The sequence below is a fragment of the Anomaloglossus baeobatrachus genome, chromosome 3 (genome assembly GCF_048569485.1).
Source record: "Anomaloglossus baeobatrachus isolate aAnoBae1 chromosome 3, aAnoBae1.hap1, whole genome shotgun sequence".
Lineage (NCBI taxonomy): Eukaryota > Metazoa > Chordata > Amphibia > Anura > Aromobatidae > Anomaloglossus > Anomaloglossus baeobatrachus.
Window position 1 is genome coordinate 61,029,575 of NC_134355.1, and position 17,518 is coordinate 61,047,092.

The following is a 17,518-nucleotide window of genomic DNA, read 5'->3' on the forward strand; positions in this document are numbered from 1 at the left end:
CCCAGGGAGCTCCAACTCCCAGCTCCTCACTCTTTGGAGCTACTGCTGAACCTAGGCGAGTGGCCTTGTTCCAGCTAGACCACCCACTGGTGTGCCTGACAGGGTGTGGTGTGAGGTGTGACTAGGATTTGAATGCTGATGGAGCAATACCAAATGTTAGGATCCCAGAACCATGGAGGGTTGAGTGCTTCACCAGAAAAGAAAGAGTGCAGTACCGTGTGTCACCCTGACTAGTTCAGGGGTGTCACACTTAGACCTTTTAAAACTATATTTTTGAGTTTTAGTCTGGAGCTGCACTGCTACTTTAGCCATGACCTACTATACTGCGACTTCATCTTGATGCTTCATTTGTCCAAAGGCAGAGAGAGAAGCCACTGCTGATTGGACGCAGAACTCGTCAGATGTAACAGTGTCACATGAGCCCCAGGAGGCACTCCTTCTCCTGGGGCTCACGTGACGTCCAGAGAATCTTCAGTATTGTGTTCATTGGCACAGTTCATATTATGCCATGGAAGAAATCATTTGCCCGGACTTTAACGCATTGCACCTCTTTCTGATAATGCAATATATCCATGTAGGAATCCAATATTATTTTGACTGCTGAGCTTTGATACTCAAGGTATCTGATAACCTGGCCCCTTCTTACATGGAAGCTTATAGGGACTAAATCCTGTTATTTCATCCCTACACATAGGTTCTTCGTCAATACTAAAGGCTGCCATTTCTTTACTTACATTTGGATTTACAGACTACGGAACCTAAATAAGGCAAAGTCATGGAAAAACGCATTCTTCAAAACTTTCTTCTCTCATCCGTGCTCTCCCGGTAGCTGGCGCTGCCTCCTCCTGCTAATGGAGTCCTACCGAGGACAGAGAACTGATAAGGCTAGTTTCACACTTGCGTTCAGCGCAGTCCCTCACTATGGAGAATAGCGCAGTCCGTTAACGCACTGCGCTATTCTCCATAGACTTGAATGGACGACGCACTGTAACGCAAGTGTCTGCGTTGCATCCGCTGGACAACGCAGCGTCGTTATTTTGACGCTGCATCGGGCGGATGGAACGCAGCATGTAACGTTTTTCTGCGCTTGGCGGAGTGTCAAAAAAACGCAATCTGCAGGAATCCGTTAGGCATTCGTTGTTTTTATAATGGACGCCTATGGTGGCGGATTCCGTTAGAATGCGTCATTTGACGGATTCCGTTAACGCACCTGACTTTACACAACTGCGCATGCTCAGATGTGTAAAGTCAAGGAAAAAAAACTACAACGGACTGCGTTATTTTGTACGATCTGTAGCATGCGTTGTGCCACTATATGCAACGCATCCGTTGCATGCGTCACACAATGCAATGCTATGGATCCCGTTCAACGCAAGTGTGAAACTAGCCTAAGACTTTATAGTCAATTCGTTTGTTTATTTTTTGTGACACTTTTGCTTACAAATAAAACCAGGCGGATAGTTGTATAAATAGTTGATTATTGTATCTTTTCAGAAGCTAATCTCACTCCATGAGAGCGTGGATTGAGGATGGCGTTATTATTGCAGAGTGTTGTGCGGCCACCTGCCCGGCCACGCTTGCATTGTCCAGATGCCAGGTGCTTCCTGTATTACAGATCCCTCTTACGTTATCCCACTCGTTATTTACACATTGTGTCCACAAAGCAGAAACGCGATGGTGTTATGGTAACGCAACAATGGGGCGATGACAGCGATAGCGGAATTATTAAAATTAAACAAATGCACGTTTTGCTCCAGGAAAATCTGACTATCTGCAATGGGACCCCCTGCCAGCTATGTCTGGTGAGAGCGTCCTTCTTCACACCAAGACCTGTGTTTTGGATCCTCCCTCTTTTGGAAGTGAATAAAACATGTGTTTGCTGCTTTTCTTTAAAATGTAAAAATGATGACTTTATAAGTCCCTGTTGCCAATAACTGAACTGAAAAAGCTCGGAGAATTCCGCAATAAGGTAACTGTTTCTGTAGGTAGGAGTCCATACTTGCGAAACGGGCACCATAATGTTGTGTTGGAAAGTACAATCAGGTGTTTAAATAAACAGAAACCAATAGTTGATGGCTAAGGCTGCTTTCAGACATCCGTTTTTTGCTGAGTGGCACAATACGGCGCTTTGCAGAAAAAACGCAACCGTTCTTTTTGCCGCCGGTTGCGTTTTTTTCTGCATAGACTTGCATTAGCGCCGTATTGTGCCGCATGGCCTTGCGTTGCATCCGGTTTTTGCCGGATGCAGCATATTTCGCCCATGCAGCGGCCGGATGGAACGTTGCCTGGCACTTTTTTTGTGTGGTGAAAACACCACATCGCGCTGGATCCGGCGCGATTTACAATGCATGCCTATGGACGCCGGATGCAGCGTCCTGTGGAAAAAAACGCATCCGGCGGCCGGATGTGATTTTTTTTTTTGCACTGCGCATGCTCAGTATCAAGCCACATCTGTCAAATAACGGATGGGCCACATGGAAAAACTTATGCAACGGATCAGTTTTTTTCGCCGCATCCGTTGCATAGGTTTTTGAGCCAGATTGAGCCGCACTGCTAAAACCGGATGTGTGAAAGTAACCCAAGTTGGTAAATGTGTGCAACCTACTAAAGCCAAAACTATAGCAGTGATCAAGGGAAGGCCAGTAAAAGTCTGTTAGCTGTTGACTTGAGCGAATAGAAGGTGGCCAGTGGCTTATTAAGGGGCATGTAGTCTGTATACCGAAAACAATACTGCATCTCTGCAGATGGAAAGAAAGTGGAAAGGCTACTTTACTCGCAACGACATCGCTAACGAGATGTCGTTGGGGTCACGGAATTCGAAACGCACATCCGGCCTCGTTAGCGACGTCGTTGCGGGTGAAACGCACAAACAACCGTTAACGATCAAAAGTACTTACCTAATTGTTGATCGTTGACACGTCGTTCTAATCCCAAATATCGTTGCTGCTGTAGTGTGTACAATGTTGTTTGTCATTGCTGCGGCAGCACACATCGCTACGTGTGACACCACAGGAACGAGGAACAACCGCGTACCTGCGGCCGCCGGCAATGAGGAAGGAAGGAGGTGGGCGGGATGTTATGGCCGCTAATCTCCGCCCCTCCGCTTCTATTGGGCAGCCGCTTAGTGACGCTGCTGTGACGCCGAACGAACCGCCCTCTTAGAAAGGAGGCGGTTCACCGGCCACAGCGACGTCGCTAGGCAGGTAAGTACGTGTGACGGGTGTAAGCGATGTTGTGCGCCACGGGCAGCAATTTGCCCGTGTCGCACAACCGACGGGGGCGAGTACATTCACCAGCGGCATCGCTAGCGATGTCGCTGTGTGTAAAGTGGCCTTTAGTGGTAGTCGCTCAATCCTCAAGGCTGCCAATACAGACTTGTAATACAGTGTTTTTCCAAAAATAAGACCTCCCCCAAAAATAAGCCCTAGCAGGGATTTTCAGCATTTTCGGAGAAAAGCTTAAATATAAGCCCTCCCCCGAAAATAAGCCCTAGTCGTGGATCAATAATGAAGTGTCCGTGCAGCTAAAAAAGATACAGATACTACAGGACACTTCATTATACACAGCGGCACCCGGCAATTACACTCACCCGACACTGAGCGGCAGGACCTGCAGTGATCACACCCCCGCACACATCAGCTCTCTCACACACACACACACACACACACACACATACACAGTCAGATCTCACACACTAACATCGGATCGCACACAGTCAGATTGCACACACAATCAGATCGCACACGCAAACATCAAATCACACACACACACACCCACACATCAGATCGCACACACATCGGATCGCATACACACTCACCTCATCCAGCGACACCGATCTCTTCTCGCCGGGAGAATCCTGAGAGGCAGTGCAGTGGAGCGCAACGAACAGGACTTGCGGCCGGACACTTAACTTGCTCTCATTCCCTGCGGCCGTAAGTGCTGGATGGGATGTGTGTGTCTGTAATCGGCTGTGTGTGTGTCTGCAATCGGCTGTGTGTGTGTCTGCAATCGGCTGTGTGTGTCTGCAATCGGCTGTGTGTGTGTCTGCAATCGGCTGTGTTTTTCTGCAATCGGCTGTCTGTGTCTGCGTTCGGCTCTGTGTATCTGTGATCTGCTGTGTGTGTGATCTGGTGTGTGTGATCTGCTGTGTGTGTGTGTGTGATCTGCTGTGTGTGTGTGTGTGATCTGCTGTGTGTGTGTGTGTGTGATCTGCTGTGTGTGTGTGTGATCTGCTGTGTGTGTGTGTGATCTGCTGTGTGTGTGTGTGATCTGCTGTGTGTGTGTGTGTGATCTGCTGTGTGTGTGTGATCTGCTGTGTGTGTGTGTGATCTGCTGTGTGTGTGTGTGATCTGCTGTGTGTGTGTGATCTGCTGTGTGTGTGTGATCTGCTGTGTGTGTGTGATCTGCTGTGTGTGTGTGATCTGCTGTGTGTGTGTGATCTGCTGTGTGTGTGATCTGCTGTGTGTGTGTGATCTGCTGTGTGTGTGTGATCTGCTGTGTGTGTGATCTGCTGTGTGTGTGATCTGCTGTGTGTGTGTGTGATCTGCTGTGTGTGTGTGTGATCTGCTGTGTGTGTGTGTGATCTGCTGTGTGTGTGTGTGATCTGCTGTGTGTGTGTGTGATCTGCTGTGTGTGTGTGTGATCTGCTGTGTGTGTGTGTGATCTGCTGTGTGTGTGTGTGATCTGCTGTGTGTGTGTGTGATCTGCTGTGTGTGTGTGTGATCTGCTTTGTGTGTGTGTGTGATCTGCTGTGTGTGTGATCTGCTGTGTGTGTGATCTGCTGTGTGTGTGTGTGATCTGCTGTGTGTGTGTGTGATCTGCTGTGTGTGTGTGTGATCTGCTGTGTGTGTGTGTGTGATCTGCTGTGTGTGTGTGTGATCTGCTGTGTGTGTGTGTGTGAGATCTGGTGTGTGTGTGTGTGTGAGATCTGGTGTGTGTGTGTGTGAGATCTGGTGTGTGTGTGTGTGTGTGTGTGTGTGTGTGTGTGATCTGCTGTGTGTGTCAGCTAGCAGCAGGGTAGGACGGCGTGCAGCACCGACTGGAGATCGCAGGAGGACCTGGGAACCACGCAGACGTCCTGGTCTGGTGAGTATGAGTCTCCTGGGAAGTGGGGGGGGGTCTGCTTTTTTGGGGGTAAACTTACCCCCAACAGTGTTTCTCCAAGAATAAGACCTCCTCCAAAAATAAGACCTAGTGCTTTTTAGGGGGCAAAAAAAAATATAAGACAGTGTCTTATTTTTGGAAAAACACGGTATGTGCAGAATCCACCATAAATCACCTACCACCCAAATGCAGAGGGTGTCCTCACTACATCCAATTTTCTCATATCAAACAGAGAAGGTTAATATTTAGGTTGGGACAAATCTCAGATTGTGTCTCCTCTACTTTAAATTAGATAATTCAGTAAGATGATAATAAAATATTCTTTTACTAAAGTGCTAAAAAATGTGTTTTTGTTTTCAAAGCCGCTTCTTTTGTGCCCCAGAAGGAGCAGCTCAGTGAAACCCAGGGTCGGTATGAGTTTAATGGAATAAACCACACGGCGAAACCTAGGGAATGCTAAGTTCATTGTACCTTTTTAATACATTTTAAGTATACTGTAATAAAAGATTGAATTCCTTTAGTGTAGAAAGAAATATTTTATTCTACGTACTGATCAAGTATTAAAAACAATAGTTCCTTGAACAGGACTCTGACGCAACTCATTTTAGACACAACTATAGGTTTTACTGGGGAAAAGTTATGATCTGAGATTTGGCTCCTAATGTGAACATCTGTCCTGATTGGATGAATATTTCAATGGGAGGATTGGGGGCAGTAAATGTCACGGTTGACAGACAACCCTGTGGTGTCTGGCTGCAGAAGGTCGCTGCGTTGGCTGCACAAATTGCTCCTTGATATTTCATTGTCTTCTCTGTTGTGTATCTTTTAAGGATAACTCTTTCCCTTTTAGGACCCTGTGGATATCTTGGCATTTCAGCTGCAAATCCTCATCCCCCACTCCCTGTGTTCATATATACCTGTGTTTCCCCTTGATTTGTTGCTGGTTTTACTCATATGCTGCCCAGATTGCATGCAATCTGCTTGGAATCACCTGTGGAAATGCATTGTATGTTACTATACTTCTCCCAAAGTCATCCTGGAGATAAGTTGTTCATTTTTATTCCCCTGTTTTCCCTGTGTGTTCTTTAGGACTTAGTGGGGTTGACCAGAGCTTATCCCATCCAGTGACTGCCTAGGGCCCATTTCAGGGTTAGCCAGGGCCTAGGTTCTGCACCTATGCATCGAGCAGGATACCTATCTAGGGATTCAGGGGCCAGCTGAAGGGTTTTATAAGGGGTCACCATCCCTTCCCTAGAGACTGGGTTTCCCTCTTTCCTTCAATCTCGTTTCACTATTTACTCGGTATTTTCTCATCCCTAGCGTGTCAGTAAAGACAACACGGTGACACCGGTTTCTCCATGCAACTCCGAGTGGGTGCTGAGTGGGTAGTCTGGAGTTTTTATTGTTGGTGCTGGTACTGCTTGATCCAGTGCTGTATTGTGATGGTTTTCTCATCTATAATCGTTTCCTCTAGAGGACTATACAGCGCCTGGTGGTGAGTCTATGAAGCGTTGAATGTTAGGCTGCTTTCATACTTGCGTTGTTTTGCATCCGTCACAATCAGTTGTGTGACTGATGCAACAGATGCGCTGCAGTAGCGGCAAAACTGATGTGACACGGTGGCTCAGTGGTTAGCACTGCAGTCTTGCAACGCTGGGGTCCTGGGTTCAAATCCCACCAAGGACACCTCTGCAAGGAGTTTGTATGTTCTCCCCGTGTTTGCATGAGTTTCCTCCGGGTGCTCCGGTTTCCGACCACACTCCAAAGACATACAGATAGGGATCCCCAATGTGAGCCCCAATGGGGACAGTGTTCCTGATGTATGTAAAGCGCTGCTGAATATGTTAGAGCTATATAAAAAAAATAAAGATTTGGGGAAAAAAATCCGTTTTTTTTTTTTGTTTTTTTTTTTTTTACTGTTTTCCCGGCAGCCGGCTTTTGTGAACGATCAGCTGATCGTTCTCAGCCGGGTGATCAGCTGATCGTTCACAGTCGGACGCTGGGCGATCAGTTGATCATTTCGGTCGCTGGAACTGAATTTACAGTGATCATGGTTTTTTATTGTGTGCATGCTTGCTGTAAAAAAAAAAAAGCGATCCGTTTCTCACAAAAAACGCTACATGCTGCGTTGCTCCCGCCTGACGGTCAGTCAGTAAATAATTGATCCGTCACGCAGCGGATGCAACGCAGGGCCATCAGTCACCATCTATCGCTATTAGATGCCTATGGGGAAAAAATGGATTCCCTCAATTTTTTGCAGGATACCGTAATTCCTCAAGGTGACAGATTGTGACTGATGCAAAACAACACACGTGTGAACGCAGCTTAAGGCTATGTGCGCACAGTGCGTTTTTCGCAGCGTTTTTGCGCGTTTTTCGGGTGCGTTTTTGGCCTCAAAACTGCAGGACTTTGCTTCCCCAGCAAAGTCTATGAGTTTTCATTTTTGCTGTCCGCACACATCTGTTTTTTTTACCTGCGTTTTTGAGTAAAAAAAAAAATGGACATGTCAGTTCTTTCCTGCGTTTTTCTGCGTTTTCCCCCCATGCAATGCATTGGAAAAACGCAGCAAAACGCAGAGATCAAAAACGCAGCAAAACTCAGCCAAAAACGCACCAAATCGCGGCAAAAACGCATGCGTTTTTTGATGCGTTTTTTCGACGCAGGTGCGTTTTTGTGCGTTTTTAGCGGCCAAAAACGCACAAAAACGCAGCGTCAAAAAGACGCAGTGTGCGAACCTAGCCTAACATGGACCCATAATTCCCCCATGTGCCATTGTACCGTTCCAATACAAGAATAATAATGCTATTTAAGTTCTGATATTTAATTACTTGAATCTATAAGGTAATGACTCGGGGCTTTAATAAGAGTCTGCGTCCATCTTTCCTTGTATCCAGCTACTTCCTAAGCTCCCAGTAACTTTTTGCGCTAATTCTCGAGCCTTTGTTGCTGTTACATCAGAACCGACACTTGACACAATGCAGTTAGCGCCAATATAATTGAATTATCTCTGAGTGACACAGCCTTGAATAAATAATATTCAGGAGACCAAGTTAATTTCAGGCGTGGAAATAATTGTCACCCATGATCTGAAATGTAATGTTATTGTGCCGTATATTCCCGAATAAGTCATCCACAGCATTGTCCGGCGGGGGCCTCTACTTCTCTGTACATGGGAAGTGATACTTTGTGGCTAATAACCTATCATTAGGCCGCACATCTTTATACAGTATCTGCTGAGCTCTGATGGTATTTCTCCCCCCCATTAGTCACAAATCTTTTTAAAAAGAGAAAATCGCCTCTGACTTGGGAGAATCCAATGTGTCCAGTGCATTACACAAAGGGCCTGTTAATTTTAATAAGCGCTGTGTAATGTGTGGTTTCCCCTGTGGGGGGCGCTGCAGGAAAATAAACTTGCTGTCATGATGCTTTAAAGGTTATAGATATCGCAGGGGGCCCCACCGGTGCCATATACTGCCATCAACCTGTCATTTGGGAACCATTTCAACAGAAGCCTCCAAACTGCTGCCAAAATAGGATTGTAAAGATGTCCCTCTCTAATGTTACTATAAACATAAAAGGAAAAAAAAATGGAGTGGTGCGCTCTTACATGTGAAATGTCCCAGTTTTACCAGCCGCTTCAGTGACATCCGACACATGCACAGTAAGGTGGCCCTGGTTTGTCTGTACACTGTGAGTGCTGTTAAGGGTGCCCTATCTATATCTGTCAGCAGGTTATTGCTATGTAATCTGAGAGCAACATGATATTACACCCTGATACCAGCAATGTGTCCTTTACTGGGCAGTTTCAATAAAATCAGTATTTTATCAGCAGGAGATTATCACTAGAGTACAAGGTGTCTTGTGCCTTCACTTCCACCACTGATTAGCAGCTTTCTACCTATGCACAGTGGATATTGAAAGCTGCCAATTAGTGGTGAGGGCGGGGTTATACAGCGCTCAGTATTCTAGGTCAGCAGCAGAGACCACTGATTCTATCACAACTGCTGCACCCAGTAAACTAAATTACACATTGCTGGAATCAGGATCTCTGCCCCTACATGGTGCTGCTGTCAGATTGCACAGCAAAAACCTGCTGACAGATTCTCTAACACTCTCTGTGATGAATTGGTAACATTCCAAACACAAAAGAGCTGGAGCACATGTTGGTATAAGGGCACAATGTAGGTGCAGGTTCACACTGTGGGCACGTAACAGACAAAACCCGAGGAAAAAACAAATGAGCAATTTCCCTTTTGTAAGTAAATATATATTAGTAAATGGTCCTGTGAGAAAACAGAATCTATTTTATTCCTATAATGTCCATCTTGTCTTGTAACTAATTATTATTATTATATAGCACCATTTATTCCATGGTGCTTTACATGTGAAAGGGGTATACGTACAGCAATCATTAACAGTACAAAACAGACAGGTACAGGAGGAGAGAGGACCCTGCCCGCGAGGGCTCACAGTCTACAAGGGATAGGTGAGGATACAGTAGGTGAGGGTAGAGCTGATTGTGCGGCGCTGAATCAGACTGAGGGTTACGGCAGGTTGTAGGCTTGTCGGAAGAGGTGGGTCTTCAGGTTCCTTTTGAAGCTTGTCAGGGTAGGCGAGAGTCTGATGTGTTGTGGAAGAGCATTCCAGAGTATGGGGGAGGCAGGGGAGAAATCTTGGATGCGATGGTGGGAAGAGGAGATGAGCGGGGAGTAGAGAAGGAGATCTTGTGAGGATCAAAGGTTATGTGCAGGTAAGAACCGGGAGACTAGGTCACAGAGGTATTGAGGAGACAGGTTGTGGATGGCTTTGTAGGTCATGGTTAGTGTTTTGAACTGCAGTCGTTGGGCAATGGGAAGCCAGTGAAGGGATTGGCAGAGAGGAGAGGCCGGGGAGTAGCGAGGGGACAGGTGGATTAGCCGGGCAGCATAGTTTAGAATAGATTGTAGGGGTGCGAGACTCTTAGTAGGAAGGCCGCAGAGCAGAAGGTTGCAATAATCCAGGCGGGAGATAATAAGGGCATGTACTAGGGTTTTTGCAGCTTCTTGGGAAAGGAATGTATGAATCTGGGAAATATTTTTTAGTTTGAGGAGGCAGGAGGTGAAGAGGGCTTGGATGTGTGGCTTGAAAGAGAGATCAGAGTCTAGGAATACTCCCAGGCAGTGAGCGCGTGAGACTGGGGACAGTGAGCAGCCATTGACATTGATGGCTAGGTCAGTTAGGGGCGTTGAGTGAGTGAGGGAGGAGGAAAGACAATGAATTCTGTTTTGTCCATGTTCAGCTTTAGAAATTGAGCAGAGAAAAAGAATCATATAGTGACGACATAGGGTTCAGCTAGCACTGATGAGCGGGGAAGTTTCACATTTTTTTTCACGCCCATACTGCTCTTATTGGTACATAGTTCAGAGGGACCTTGTCCTTTGTCTGTGACCTTATATAAACTGGTCACATGGACTCATAAAGGAGAATTCTTTGAATACACCATACTAAGTGTTTGTGCTGTATTGATTTCCCGAGCGCTCGTAAAACAAATCTTATTAATTTGGAGTTCGAGTGTATTTCGCTCAGTTCTATTTCTAATATTAAACCTCAGCTTTTTGTCAAACGACCACAGTGTGAACGTGCACCTATACTTCACACTTCTACACATGGTCTCGTGATTTTTGGGGGGTTTCTCTTTTTAGTTTCTTGTATTTTGTACAAACAGGGGAGTGACCCCACATTTTCAAGCTGGCATTTAGTCCACGTCACGTCCTCAGCAGGTGTCGGAGCAAACCAGGACCCCAGGCCAACTGTTCAATTTAAATTGAGGTCCGCTGACACAGAGAGGGGTTTAATATTAGTGATAGTATAGTATAGTAGGACCGTCCTGATAGGATACATCTTGTGGCGGTGGGATGGCTTTTAAAGGGAACCTGTCACCGGATGTTCATAATTCTTACCTTACCTAACGGACGGTGCGGAGCAGACTGGTTGGATGGGTGTCTCTGTTGTCCGGGTCCCGTGCCGCCTCTTTCGGCCATCTTTCTCCTTCTGAAGCTAGTGAGGATGATGCGTTCTACATCATGCACACAGGCTGGCACGGAGGTCCTGCGCAGGCGCACTTTGAACTGCCCTGAGCAGGACCTCAATGCCCTATTTAATGGCTTGTGTCAGGGGTATACATCGAGGAATGTACCGGACATGTACAAATATCGTGATGGAAAAAGAGCCTAACATTTCTTGAGGCAGAAAATGTGTCTTTGAGCTATTACTTAAAGTATGTAAAGTTTTACATCTGTTTTGTTTTTTAAAGTAATATGCATTTTATACTTGTTTTCGACATTAAGAATTATGGATCCAAATCTGACTTATTTTGTGTTTTTTGATTACAGCAAATTGAGCTCTTACAATGAGGAGTACATTAAACACAGGGAAGAATATGAGGAGGCCCAGAATGCGATTGTGAAAGAAATCATTAACATCTCTTCTGGTGAGTACCGTGCCTTTTGTGATAAAGGGCCTTTTGATATTTTACATATTCTTGCTTCAGAACGTTGATTCAGGGGGACAGTTGATACCTGTATAGGTAATAATTTGATTAGTGGGTGAGTTAAAACATACATTTGATTTCTGCTTGAACAGCGAGAATAAGAAAGATTCCATTAAGGAAATCTGCCCTCAGGATTTCACACCCAAAACTATTTGTGTGCATGTAGCTCTTTCAAAGACAAGTACAGTAATAGCTTTACATGGGCAGTTCCTCTGTTACTGAGAAATCATAGTTTGAATTGAAATGTAAATGAGGCTGCCTCTGTACTGTGTGACTTTAGACAAAGGATCAGTCAATCATCAGGAGGCAGCGGCACGGAGAATAGAGCTGGATCGACAGAATTACAAGCCTCTAGACGTGTCTCAGCTAATCCCATAGGTTTTCTATGGGATTCAGGTCTGGAGAAAGTACAGACCACTCCATTTAAGGTCCCACAGTCTCCAGCAGTTGTTCCTTAATGATGCCACCTCAATGAGCTAGAGCATTGTCCTCCATAAAGTTGCAGAGGCACAGTGACTGGCTTAATGATGTTATTCCAGTAGTTGAGGCTGTCACTTGTACCATTCGCAAGGTGTAGAGCAGTTCTCTATTGACTAGACACGCCTGCCCACACTGTAACCCCATCAACTCACACACTACTCACAAAAAGTTAAGGATATGTGTGTGTATGTGTATCCATATATAATGTGTGTATGTATATGCAAGTGCATCTTAATAAATTAGAATATTCTTAAAAAGACAGTTTATTTCAGTAATTCAATACAAAAAGGGAAATGCATATATTATATAGTCATTACACAGAGGGATCTATTCCTATATATTATATAGTCATTACACACGGATCTATGTCAAGTGTTTACTTCTGTTAATGTTGATGATTATGGCTTACAGCCAATGAAAACCCAAAAGTCATTATCTTAGAAAATTAGAATAATTACCACAAAACACCTGCTTCCTAAGTGTTTAAAATGGTCCCTTAGTCTGATTCAGTAGGCTACATAATTACGGGGAAGACTGCTGACTTGACAGATATCTAGAAGGCAGTCATTGACACACTTCACAAGGAGGGTAAGCCACAAAAGGTCAGTGCTAAAGAAGCTGGCTGTTCAGAGTGCTGTATCCAAGCATATTAATGGAAAGTTAAGTGGAACGGAAAAGTGTGGTAGAAAAAGGTGCACAAGCAACTGGGATAACCACTGCCTTGATAGGATTAAGAACAGGTCATTCAAAAATTTGGGGGAGATTCACAAGGAGTGGACGCTGCTGGAGTCAGTGCTACAAGAGCCACCACAGACAGACGTATCCAGGACATGGGCTACAACTGTCACATTCCTTGTGTCATGTCACTCATGACACTACATTTCTTGCAACAATTTGAGTGCCAAGTTAAAGGTAATCTGTCAGTAGGATCAACCATCCTAAGCTGTCTATAGGAGCATGTAGGTCACAGGCAGCTGAGTAAGGCTGCTTTCACACATCCGGTTTGTGCTGAGCGGCACAATCTGGCTCAAAAACCTATGCATCGGATGCCGCCCGTCCGTTTTTTTGCCGGATGCGGTTTGATACTAAGAATGCGCAGTGCAGAAAACTGCATCCGGCGGCCGGATGCGTTTTTTGCCGCAGGATGCCGCGTCTGACGTCCATAGGCTTTCATTGTGAATCGCGCCGGATCCGGTGCGATGTGGTTTTTTCGCCGCACGAAAGAACGTGCCTGGCAACGTTCCATCCGGCTGCCGCATGGGCTAAATATGCTGCATCCGGCAAAATCCGGACGCAACACAAGGTCATGCGGCACAATACGGCGCTAAAGCAAGTCTATGCGGAAAAACGCAACCGGCGGCAAAAAAAAAACGGTTGCGTTTTTTCTGCAGAGCGCCGTATTGTGCCGCACGGCAAAAACCAGATGTGTGAAAGCAGCCTCAAATGATCCCTTGAGATCTGCAATCTCATGTTATATTTGGGAGAAATCCACAGTTTTCTTAATATGTAAATAAGCTGTTAAGACCTATGGGCAGCATATAGATCTCCCTGTGAGTCTGCCTCCAGAGCTTATTATAAATGAACGGGGGCATCACCAGTGTGAGACATGTAGATCACGATAGTGGACTGTCAGGCATTACATGTCTCACGCTGGAAATGCCCTTTCATTTATAATATCTGGAGGCAGATTCTCAGGGAGATCTATGTCCGGACCATAGATTTTAAGAGCTCATTTGCACATTAAAAAAAACTGTGGATTTCTCTGAAATATGACATGAGATTGCAGATATCAAGGGATCATTTTATTCCGCTTCCTATGATCTACATGCTCATATAAGGTTGATCCTACTGACAAATGCTCTTTAGGCAAAAATATTCATTCACAAACTTACTTTTCATTTGACTATTTTTGGTTCAGATGTTTCTTAGATTAAAGCTTTTTGGGAATGGCTCTTTAAGAAAACCTCCAGTCACTCATGTTGAAGTTTTGCTTTCTAATTTGAAAAATTAAATTCTAAGAAGTTAAAATGTTTGCTGGAAAAATAAAGGGAAAATCAGCAGGTATGAAATGAGGTTAAATTACCATTAGCATTGTGCCATCGACAGCTTCATCCTTGCTGTAAATTGCTGTCAAGTTGTTTGTGTTCTCCCTGTTGGAGACGCGGCGGATGATTGAGATGTGGGATGTGTTTCACTAATGATCTCATTCCAGCTGTGTCTTAAGATGTCAGCAAAGTCCCGGGGGCTCGGACTCCCAAGCTCCAATATTTTTATTTTTTTTTTTGTAACTACATGCATCAAAACAAATATGTGGGAAAATCACACATCCCTTTTAGTCTAGTGGGTGTCTGGCTAAGGCTAGGTTCACATCTCCGTCAATTTGTATCAGTCACAATCCTCGGCTTTGGTTAGCAACGGAATCAGTTTGGCAGATTCCGTTGTTCCCATAGACTTGTATGAGCGGCGGATTGTGACTGATGACACTGCGTTGCATCCTCCGCCCGACTGATCAGTCGTGGAACGACTGATCGTCAGGCGGCAGGAACGCAGAGTGTAACGTTTTTTGAGCAGCGCAATCCGTAGGCTTTCACTGCGCATGCGCTCTGGCTCCCTGCACACGTAACCAGGGTACACATCGGGTTACTAGGCAAAGCGCTTTGCTTAGGTACCCGATATTTACCCTGGCTACGTGTGCAAGGAGCCAGCGCTAAGCGGTGTACGCTGGTAACCAAGGTAAATATCGGGTAACCAAGCAAAGTGCTTTGCTTAGTTACCTGATATTTACCTTGGCTACATGTGCAGGGAGCCCGACACTTCCCCGCTCTGCTCCGCCCCCTCCTTCACTCCGCATGTACGTACGTACACACACACACACACACACACACACACACACACACACACACACACACACACACACACACACACACACACACACACACACACACACACACACACACACACACACACACACACACACACACACAGAGACACAGACACACTCACCTGTCCCCAGCCATGCAGTCCCGGCACTGACGTCCTCAGCGCCATGGCCCGGCTCGGCTCCACCCACCCCGCACTCCGCCCCCCGCACACATTCTCGGCGGCCAAACAATCAGCTGATCACCTGGCGGCTGGCTGCTGTGAGCGATCAGCTGATCGGCCGACTGCTGTGAGCGATCAGCTGATCACCCAGCGGCCGGCTGCATTGAGCGATCAGCTGATCGCTCTCATTAGCCGGCCGCTGGGAGATCTGTTCGTTCTCAAAAGCCGGCCAGCTATTGTGAGCGATCAGCTGATCGTTCGCTCTTTTACAACGGAGTCCGACAATGAATTCTTATTCTTGTCATCTGTTGTACAACGCATCAGTCACAAGCGCCAAGCAACGCATGTGACTGATGCAAACAACGGAAATGTGAACCTAGCCTAAGGGGTACTTTGCACTCTGCGACATCGCAAGCCGATGCTGCGATGCCGAGCGCGATAGTCCCCACCCCCGTCGCAGCTGCGATATCATTGTGATAGCTGCCGTACCGAACATTATCGCTACGCCAGCTTCACATACACTCACCTGCCGTGCGACGTCGCTCTGGCCGGCAAACTGTCTCCTTATTAAGGGGGCGGGTTGTGCGGCGTCACTGCGACAGCAGGCGGCCAAAAGGAGCGGATGGGCGGAGATGAGCGGAATGTAAACATCCCGCCCACATCCTTCCTTCCGCATAGCCGACGGGAGCTGCGGTGACGCAGGTAGATGTTCCTCGCTCCTGCGACTTCACACACAGCGATGTGTGCTGCCGCTGGAGCGAGGAACAACATCGGACCGTCGCGTCAGCGTAATTATGGAATTCGCCAACGCTACACCGAGGATACGATTACGACGCTTTTGCGCTCGTTAATCGTATCATCTAGGATTTACACACTACGATGTCGAGAGCGACGCAGGAAGTGCGTCACTTTCGACATGACCCCATCGACATCGCACTTGCGATGTCGTAGTGTGCAAAGTACCCCTTAGTCTTGTGAGGTTCTGGCTCACGGCAGATGTTGTTTTTTTGTTTAATAAATTCTTTTTAGGATATTCAAATGATTTACCTCTTAGTTTGTTTTTCGTGTGTGTAGATCCACTCCAGTTTGTAGCTTATGTTTAGTTTCTCCAATATAGGTTATTTTAGGGTCCCTTGTGCACAGTATCAAGTACCCCACACTGGAGGATGTACAGGAGACGGCAGCATAGGTTTTACAGTCCTGGTTGGTATTTTGACTGCGTGGACTCCTGTAACGCCTACTTGGATCCACAGGCTCAGACTGGCTATAATGGACAGGCTAGAGGAAAGCCGCTCACAAAGCAGAACCCCAAGAACCTGAAACCCTTTAACCCCTATACAGGGATTTGGAATTACACAGGGCCCTGGAGATCACCACCTGTGCAAGGTAGCAGTCCGATGATAGTAGTAGTCAGGCAGGGTCGAACCGGGAAATACAAAACAGGGACAGAATCAGGCAGGCAAGGACGTAATCAGAAAACAAAGCAGAGGTCAAATCCGGATCAGGCAGCGAGGTGCAAATAGAGCAGGCAGGAGAGTAGTGAATGAGCAGGCAGAGGTCAAAGCAGGAATCAGTAATCAGAGCAGGGGGAACCAGAGTCTAGCAGTAATACAATCTATATCTGGCAATGGCCAGCAGACAGAAGAGGGGATAAAAAGGGTGTGGTGTCTTCCCATTGGCTGAAGCTGAATTGTGGCAACCTCAGCTGGAAGACACACGCCACCTACACTCAGCCAGTGGTACTGCAGGCACCAGGAAAACCCAGCCTAGTGGATGAGCGGAGCCTGCACCCACCCACTAGAGCCACTGGCACCGACTCCTCCCCCATCACCAGCATAGTCCACAGCTGGAACACTGCGCCTGGTGACTGAAGCAGAAGTCACAGGAGCGGACTCTGGTGAGAATGTGACAACTGCTTGTTGGTGAGATATATAGGTACCGACCTTGCATTTTTTTATATTTACAGACAGAGGGGAATGTGCAAAGCTCTGTTGATGAGGCGACTCTATTGAGGAGTGGATTCCTAAATTGTGGTGGATAATATCAGAGTAGCAAAGGACTGAAAGACATTTCCCCAAATCTATAATATCTGAAATATATACTGCTGAAAAAAAAATAAAGGGAACACTGAAAAAACACAATGGTATATTAGTGTTCCCTTTATTTTTTTGAGCAGTATAGAAAGATCAACAGTTTTCCTTAGAATGCTCTTGTGGGTGTTGTATGGGACCACAAGAGGCGCTCTGATATCCTCCCTCTACTCCAGTAGACTGCCTCTTGGGATCCATGTGGCTTTGTGCATCCGGTCATCGATTATAAGTGGATATTATCCTTGTTACAAGACTGTATTCCTCAGTGATGGCA

At 46.2% G+C, this 17,518-nt stretch overlaps 1 protein-coding gene across 1 annotated transcript in view; it reads left to right on the top strand.

Annotated features, from left to right (window-relative positions):
- MSH2 (mutS homolog 2) overlaps positions 1-17,518 on the top strand; it is a 223,791-nt gene that overhangs the window by 175,655 nt on the left and 30,618 nt on the right. Inside the window, exon 11 of the mRNA XM_075338034.1 lies at positions 11,475-11,572. Within this exon, the coding sequence (XP_075194149.1) occupies positions 11,475-11,572 (98 nt within the window). The remainder of the gene's footprint in view (positions 1-11,474; positions 11,573-17,518) is intronic.